The sequence below is a fragment of the Rhagoletis zephyria genome, unplaced genomic scaffold (assembly GCF_001687245.7).
Source record: "Rhagoletis zephyria isolate East Lansing unplaced genomic scaffold, Rhagoletis_zephyria_1.1 Rzeph_scaffold_00343, whole genome shotgun sequence".
Lineage (NCBI taxonomy): Eukaryota > Metazoa > Arthropoda > Insecta > Diptera > Tephritidae > Rhagoletis > Rhagoletis zephyria.
Genome location: NW_016157427.1, coordinates 103,294 through 112,785, shown reverse-complemented (window position 1 = coordinate 112,785; position 9,492 = coordinate 103,294). Strand labels below are relative to the sequence as shown.

The window sequence follows — 9,492 nt, the reverse complement described above, 5'->3', positions numbered from 1 at the left end:
TTCTAAATAAATAAAAAAATTCATAATTTTGACCAATTCTATAGAAAAACTGTTATTTTATTCCAAAGGTGTACATATTGTGGGTATTGTTATATAGCGTTGGAAAGGTAATTGTATCTAATTTTTTATGTCTTATTTTCAGGTTTCAGAAAAACTTAGGTCATATATTAAAAATTAAAAAAAACGCTGTTTCGAGTTACTAAATAGCTCATTTTAATAGATAAACAAGTCGCATCCCACTAAGCGACCTCAAAACTCTTAAAGAAAAATACCTAAGCTTTCTTTTGAGCAAAAAATAAACAATCTTAATCATCCTTAACTACCGGAAAATCCCATATTCTTCATACCTTTTAAATATTGTGCTAGTAGGTATGCAAATCTAATACTCAAAATTCTGCAAAGCTATTAATAAAGAGTTTGGATGCACAAAATCGAGTACCTGCTGTGTTAGACTACGAAAAATCTTAATCATCCTTAACTACGGGAATGGCAGTATCGAGGGTATAAAACTTTGGTTAGGCGTGTTATATACCGTTGGAAAGGTAATTGTATATACCTTCTCATATAAGTTTTATTTTCAGGTTTCCGAGACACATACACAATAATACGAAAAAAAGAAGACAATAGGTCATATATTAAAAATTAAAAAAAACCGCTGTTTCGTGTTACTAAACGCTAATTTTGATTGATACACAAGTTGCATCCCACTAAGCGACCACAAAGCTACAAAATACCCCTTTTTGAAAAAAAACATAAAAATTATTTTTTATTTAAAAAAATTCATTTTAATTAAAAAAAATAAAATTTGTAAAGACTGAAGAGAAATCTATCGAAAACATTCCTGAAAAAATTTTCTAAATACAATAGGTAATTAGTTATATGGATCCGAAAAAATGGCCGTTTGACCAAAATGTCAAAATTCTAGACCCTCCAACTCGGAGTGTGTTTGACCGATCCCATTGAAATTTTGTGTCATAACTACTATTTTTTAGGACTAACCTTGGTGCAAATTTCATCCCGATCGGAAGACATAGATTTCAAAAGTTGGGTCACTTGAGGTGAAATGCCCCACATTTATATTGCTTATCTTTATTATTGCAATCTTTGGCAAATGTGTCGTTGATGAGTATTTAAAATATTTTTTCGTGTTGTCACTAACTTGCGAAGCTGAACCCTTCGAAGTGCATATTGCGACCTGTTTAACGTAAAATGCACCTTCTCATATACTTTCAAATTCTGTTTCAGACCTTTTATTGTTTGTGCCTGGTATAAAATAGTTTTGTTCGGTCTAGAACGGGAATTCCTTCGACGAAATACCCTATAAGACTAACCTCGTCCATATGTACTGGCTTTGCAATTTCCATGAGCGTGCATATTCTTTAAAAGATTCATTGTTCTTTTTACGCCTATTTTGCAGCATGTGATGAATATCTAATAACGATAATTTGTTACCAAACTCGTCAATTAATGCGAGTTTTAGTGAATCCCAATCCTTAAAACCGGCTTGACAGCGCAAAAATAACTTTGCTGCTCCTTTCAAAAGCTTTTGGCATACACATATTTTTGAAGTCCGTTCCATCCTAAGGTAATGGCATTGTGCTCAAACTCCCTTATCCAATCATGTACGTCTAACGTGTCAGTGCCAGTGAACGACGGTAAGCTGTCTTGTATGTCCTTTAATGTAAAAGTAGGTCTCATCATTACCGTCTGCGGTAAAGGATGTGCGGGTACCTCATACGTCGATTCATTTTCGCTTTCTTCGCCTTCACTCTGCAAAAGCTGGTGATGTCGCAGAAGTCTGTCCCTTAGTTCGCTTTTCCGTCCTTGTCCACTTAGTCCCTCACGTCTTAAATTATCTTACAATGTTTCTACGGTCATACTCAAAATAGTTTGGGCGTTCATGGTCTTACAAATTGTACAACTATCAGCTATAAATTTATGAAAGTGGAATTATAAACTAGTTGTATTATAAGTGAAAGAATATCGCTATCAAAGTTATAAGAATGATTAAATTTAGTTTGTTTGCTTATCACTATTTTGACCGATTCTATGTTAATGCATGCAGTTAGCAAATTACATTGATAAACATAAAAGTTCTAAATCTATATTTTGACTGCTCTCTCTTACTAAATATTGCTGCTTTCTTTGGGCGATTTAATTCCGCGTTCCCTGCAAAAATCGTTGGACCATGTAGTCTATTTGTGGTAAATTGGAGTACTTACAAAAGTGTTCCTCTGTCATGCTGTATCGGGCCAACTCGTGTCTCTGCGCCAGCTTATTGTTTGTTATCTGATCACTGCTCGTGTTTTAACGAAATGTCATTGAAGTTGAGCATTTGAAAGCACATTTGCATGTCTGGCTGTAGCTGAACGTGTAGAGATGCTCGCTGTTAGTTTATATCTCCCAGCATGTTCGGGTTCGAATGCCATCAGAGGCATTTTTAATTTTTTTCTTGGTTTTTATTAATTTCGAAAAAGCATTTGAGAAGTGAAGAACAAAAGCGTGTACAAACGAAAAAATATAACAACAATGCCATTGTTAATATGTTGGAGTAGTTTTGTGCTACTCTGATGTAATGCAGGGATGGAGTATATCGATGGCTGAGTGGAAGATCGACCTATCTCGGCAGCCAGTTCGAAAACGCTCTATCTCAAAAAACTTTTCAAGAACGCCCTATTTCAGAATTCGTTTCAAAAACGCCCTATCTCAGCTGCCGATTCAAAAACGCCCTATATCAGCATATTTTCAATACATTTTGAAGTGGGATAGGGCATTTTTGAACCGAATTTTGAGATAGGGTGTTTTTCAATTGAATTCTGAAATAGGGCGTTCTTGAAAAGTTTTTTGAAATAGAGCGTTTTCGAACTGGCTGCCGAGATAGGTCGATCTTCCACTCAGCCATCGATATGGTCCTGCCTTAGGACATCGCAATGTTAATTGGATATTATTTTTTATATGAATTGTGTTTAATTTTGGAGTACTCCTTGATCCTTAGGGAGTACTCTTTACACGCATGCATGGAGTAGTCGCAATTTTTGCAGGGTTGTTACTGCTCGTTTCACTGTTGTCGTTCTTGATGAGCTATAGTTGCACTGCAATCGCTGCTATTTACTTCCACTTTTCTGCATAAAACGTACGCCTGTTGTTTCATTACGTAGTGTAGTTACCCAATAAATATTAGGTTAGCAATTCGAAAATGATTGGAAAACCAATCTTTTTTTCGAGTCTTACCTTCGATAACGAATGTGCAATAGGTTAGTATTCGATTCGAGAACTAAGCCATTCTCCAGCAAAACGGCACCTTCGTTATCCAATGTATTTTCCCTTCGTTATGAATTCGAAATCCAGCCCATTATCGAATTGAAATTTTATTGTGAGAGAGCGATTGTCTTATATTTTCCTTCGAGAATGAGCTGGATTTCACTTTCTCTCTTGTTACTATGGTTTTAATTTTTTTTAGAACCCATTTCGAGTGTATTTAAAATTTACTCTGAACCAAGGCGAATTTATATAAGGTGGTGTTACTAGATCAGCTGATTTTGTGTATGTGTTTCGCCTCACGGCTTCTTATGTCAAATTGAAAAATTTTGTTTGAATTTCCACACACACTCTTACAGATTTTGACAGTTTATGCCGCCAAAGCAAAAACAAAATACATGTAAGTTTTTGTTTTTGTACTCCTCCTCCTTTTGTACCTTATATAAATTCGCCTTGCTCTGAACGTTGGAAAACCAAGGTTGGTTATGAGTTCGTTCTCAGTTCGATATGCACATTGGATATCGAAGGTACTTTTCGAACGTTCGCCAAAATGTTTATAGGGTATGTTTTATTTTATTGTGTTTCTATTTCATTGTATTTGTGCTATTCTCAAGTGAATGTACACTGTGTTTGCTTCAAACTTCCACTGTTTATGTATTATGTTGTTTAGCTCACACTATTACGCTACATATGTAGTTTGAGCATTCTTCTTTTTGATGTCACTGTTTTATGCCTTCTTTCATGTAATTTTATATTCGTTATATATTGTTTTTACTGCTTTATCTCATACAATCACACATTTCTGAGATCGTGGTCTATCGCTGTTGCTACTCAATACGAAGCTCTTCGGCTTGCACTCTGGCCACTACTGTTGTCTTCTTTGTGGTATGTAGCTCTACTTCTACTTCGCTAATTTGCGATTGTGCACATATACATTCACAAATCACTGCAACTAACACCACTGTTGCTGTCTTCTTCGTGGTATGTAGTTCTACTTCTGCTTCGCTAATTTCCCTGCAAAAAATTGTGCGACTAATCTCTAAAGAGAGTATTCCGAGATTACTCTCAACCGGGTACAATAGGGCATTAATTAGTCGGGTACTAATGGAGATCAATTAGTCTCGACTCGTCTCTTATGGGTATAATTGGAGATCAATTAGTCCCCAACTCAACGCTATCGGGTACTATTAACGATTTAATGATATGTACGCACTTAGTCAATGCAATTTCATGTGCGGCGTTGGCACGCAGAGAGAGTATTCGCCTAACAAAACTGAGCACCCCGGTTCGAATCTCAGCTCGCGCAAATTTTTATTTTTTAAAAGTGACTAGTCGCTTTTTATACCCTTTCGGGTATAAAGGTGAACAGTTAGTCTCTTCATAGGACATGCTCGAACAAAAGCGAACAGTTCATTCCATATAAAGAGATCAAAAGTGGTATTAGTCGCATGCTCCTTTGCGATTGCTCCCGGATTAGTCCCATTTTTTGCAGGGTTGCGATTGTGCACCTATACACTCACAAACCACTGCTACTAACACCACTGCTGCTGTCTTCTTCGTGGTATGTAGTTCTACTTCTGCTTCGCTAATTTGCGATCGTGTACATATACACTCACAAATCACTGCAACTAACACCACTGCTGCTGTCTTCTTCGTGGTATGTAGTTCTACTTCTGCTTCGCTAATTTGCGATCGTGTACATATACACTCACAAATCACTGCAACTAACACCACTGCTGCTGTCTTCTTCGTGGTATGTAGTTCTACTTCTGCTTCGCTAATTTGCGATCGTGTACATATACACTCACAAATCACTGCAACTAACACCACTGCTGCTGGCTTTCCCCTGCAGGGAAACCGCGGACAAGTGAATCAAATTTCTAGTTCCGTACTAGGTCTTTATCGCCAAAAAGGAACTAGTCCGATAGGAACTATATCCCCACCAGTCCAAAATCGGCGAAAAGTGGTACTTTTAAGAAACTAATTTTTTCAGTTTTTTTCACTTCAAATTTATATCTAAAGTGACGAATTTAGAAATGGTTCAGAACTATAGAAAAAGGGATGCAGAACGAACTAGATCCTATCTGTCGAATTTATTACTATTTCGGAACTATCGAATAAGGGATGCAGCGGGGGGCTTGTTTACTTTACATAGATATTTGTGCGGCGGCTTTTTCGTTCAAATACGCTTCTATTCTGTGCTTCGCAGATGCTATTTCATAGTTTGGTAATACAAAACAAAGCTTTGTGTTAACATATTAACATCTTGGGGCCATCTGGAATCTAACCAATAACAGCGAGCACCTCTGCAAAGTCAGCTACAGTAAGGTAAGTAAACGTACAATCATTCAAACAAATTAAATTTTAAATTGAAAAAACTTTTCTTTGAAAATAATGGCTGCATTTCTTTATTCATTCTGAATTAACTTTTTTGTTTATTTATTCTTTAGAATGTTCTCGATGATACGTTGACGTGTACTTCAAACGCATTCTGTTTATTCCGGCTGTGAAATGGGGTTATCCGGAATGTATAAAGAAACGCAGCCAATGTAAAATCACACACGGAAGAACCGAAAAGATTGAAAAATCATGATACTTTTTTCTTTCGTCTGTCGATTTTAGAACTGGTTCGGAACTATAGAATTTAGGACTAGTTCGGAACTATCGAAAAAGGGATGCAGCGGGGGGCAATTGACACTTCCTAGGACATCGCCATGTTAAATTCGCCAGTTGCTTGCATGCAAAAGAGATTTATCGCGAACCAGTACTGGGTCTAAATGTACTAGAAGCGCCCCAGTTCAGAACTAGAGATTTTCCCCACAGGGTCACTACTACAACAACTTTTTATTCTACGACTTCGCTTCGCTTTTCAAACACTTTTCTATGGTTCTTCCTTCGTCTCGTTCGCAACCTTAACTATTGCTGTCTCAGTACATTGCAGTGCGGCATGTATGTACTATTTCAGCCTTCGTACTGTTTCTAACTCGCTTGCCTGCAGTATAATGCTGTGCGGCTTATACTGCGTCGATTCTCACGTCTTCATCTCGAATTTTCTCCCTCACTTTATGCGTTTTTCGGTTCGTCACAATTCAAATACTAACCGTCACTTTGAATTTGCCGAGTTCAACAAAATTCTCCGAATCAACTTAGTATGAATTTTCCATTTTTATGTTTTTTTTTTAACGCCCAATTTTCGCACTTGTGAAGGATTATAAAACCATATTCTTTACTGGAACACACGTTTTATTGCATACCACCACCCTCACTAACGCGTCACCACCACCGGCTTCAATTTTATATTATTCAATAAATATGTTACATTAGGTATAATTTTAATAAATGTTAAGTTAATAGTTCACATTAGGTTTTAATATCTTAATGAATGTTAATTAAATAGTTTTACGCATCTTGTGATGCTGCTCGCCCGAGGTTTAAACTGCAACTGCCTGTATTTCGTCCAACAAGCGTCTCGTCTCGTTCGTCAAGCTAAGGATGCGTACGTTAAGTCCGCAGGGTTGCAATTCAATGTAGTTAATATGTTCGTCCGCTTCTGTAGTTAGTATGTTCGTCCTCTTCTAGTTGCACGTCCGTTCCTGCCTCCCACATATATTGCGCTACTTATGAATGCAACAAAAAGAGCTGCGTACTTGGTCGAGTTAATGCGGAGCTTGTCACCTTTTTTGGGCATCGATTTTCGTTTTGTATCCAAGGACCTTTAAGGCTGAATCGCTACGGGGGGTAGCTCGGTATCTGGAGAACTCTGTTAGCGACAGAGGTATATGAAGCTGCAGCTGATATTCGGTTATGTGTCGTATGATACCTTGATCCGGCCTGAAGTTATTAATAAAATTAAATTGAATTAAAATAAATTTTCGGTCCTATCAAATTTTATGTAGATTAAAAAAAATAATAATATTGCTTTATGGGAGTATATATTACTTCTCTAAATGTAATTTATATTTTTTCATCGTCCAAAAATATATTTCAGAACTCTATACGCCACAATTTGTCACTGCACCAATGTTTTCGAAAAATTGACCGCAAAAAATTTGAAAAGGGCAAAGGCGGCTACTGGGAGCTGGGTATCGACCCTCGGAAATCCGACCGAAAGCGAATACGCAACCGCAAGGGAGCGCAATATAGAAACAGACATCAGCAGCAAACACAACAACAACAACCACAGCAACTAACAGCTATATTTAATATGAACAAATCTGGCACGACCCCAGCAGCGACACCAACAGCAACTGCGGAACAACACACCGCAACTTACAGCAATATGTTTGAAAGCCTTCAGTACCAACAAAATCAAACGAATGCTTCGGTATACGATGAATTACCGAAACTACAAATCGGAAGTTGTTATAGTGATTGCTGCCCGCAAAAACCGCCCGTTTCTGCCAATGCGGCCAGCGATGAATGCAGCGAACACGCCAACGAGCATTTGCTCCTCGATGAGCTGGACATACAACAAAATGTGGACGTTGTCAGCTGCTGTCAGCAAACGCAACCGGCGCAGGATATTTTCATCGGCGGCATACTGGAGTGCAATACGTCGGACCCGTCTGCGAGCACGCTGAGCAATTTGTCCGGTGATGGCAGCCAACAAACGATCGAACTACTGCAGAGCCACCAACAACTACGACAGTATCAATTGGGGACGATAATTATAAGCAAAACTACGTCCAATACTGGTGATATACCAAACTTTGCCGCTACAACGGGGTCCATCAATTGTTTCATCAACGGAGAGTACGTTAATGAGAAACAACATGAACAACAACAAAACTTTGTAAGTTTCAAATGTAACAATGAAAATAGTTTTGATATACATATATATGTAGATGAAGATACGAAACCCTTCTTAATTCTGCACTGGTCATCTTTATGAATAAATATGCTCTTCTTAGGGTTTCAGATATCGACAGAAAAAATTTTTGATGTTGATATGTCAGATTAAAAAAATCTTACTTACTTTCGATATTTTTAAAGAAATCAAGAAAATACTAAATATAAGGTGCGTCTCCAGCGATTTTTTCACTTAAACCTGTAGAACTGTCAAAAAGCAAAATATCTCTCAGAAGAAAAACTGCTGGAACGGAAAAAAAAAATTTATGCAAGTGTATAAATTTCAAATGTTTGTTTACAGAATTATTTATTCAGACAGACGCCAAAATTCTTACACACGAAATTGTATTTATTTCTTCAAATTATCTGACTTCCAAAACGTACGAATAAAATTTTTGGGTACTATTATACTGCGCACGGTGGGCCTGAACCAACTTTAAATCGAAGGTCATAGCACATCATTTTTTATTGCTAATTTGGGTAATTTATGTTAGAAATAATGTGTAAAAATTGTATAGCCCATAACTTGTCGAGCCGTTTTTGAAAGAACTCAGTTTAAATAAAATGTATTCCTTTTCTTTTAAAATTTTCATACATACGTATTGGACTACGGATTTAAGCATTACATTCGCCCTTTTTAAAAATTGTAATGTGAAGGAAACACTATTAAGGCTACAACACTCGTTATTTATTTTTTTATGTAATACTTTTAAAAATGCACGATATTTTATAAACAACTAAATTTTTATTATTGAAAAGATCATCGTTTATTTCTACAAACTGTACCGGGTATAAAGCAGATTTTTTATTTACTAGTATCGCCCAGCTGTCGGAATTAGACATCTTTTTTCATACAATTTTGAATTTTACCGGTCCCAAATACTAACTCCTTTATGCGAATTACATTTCGAAGTCCACCAGCATATTTATAGCGAATTTACAGGAAAACTTAAAATCGAATTATGAACGTTAATAACGGATTGATTAATGCTAATTCTATCAAGTCTCCTCCAAATTTCTTCAGTTGCTTTTGAAATTAGACCGAAAAGGGAACCTCGATTTTCATTTATAAAAAATATGCATATGTATTTGTATGTACACAAAAGATGTTCATCACTGACTAATAAGTCAAGCATACACCAATTCAGACTTTAAATAAGTTGTTCGATTATATTTGTCTGAGAGCCTCTTGGAGGTTAAAAACTAAATTGCCCACATCTATCTAAACTCTTTCTTTTTTTCATCAGAATCGTTAACGGTTGAGAAAGTATCTNCAAAAGATGTTCATCACTGACTAATAAGTCAAGCATACACCAATTCAGACTTTAAATAAGTTGTTCGATTATATTTGTCTGAGAGCCTCTTGGAGGTTAAAAACTAAATTGC

The 9,492-nt window shown here is 36.6% G+C and overlaps 1 protein-coding gene across 1 annotated transcript in view; it reads left to right on the top strand.

Annotated features, from left to right (window-relative positions):
* Nucleotides 1-9,492, top strand: part of LOC108359126 (forkhead box protein O) — a 170,167-nt gene that overhangs the window by 141,889 nt on the left and 18,786 nt on the right. The window contains exon 4 of the mRNA XM_017610804.1: nt 7,247-8,050. Coding sequence (XP_017466293.1) covers nt 7,247-8,050 — 804 coding nt within the window. The remainder of the gene's footprint in view (nt 1-7,246; nt 8,051-9,492) is intronic.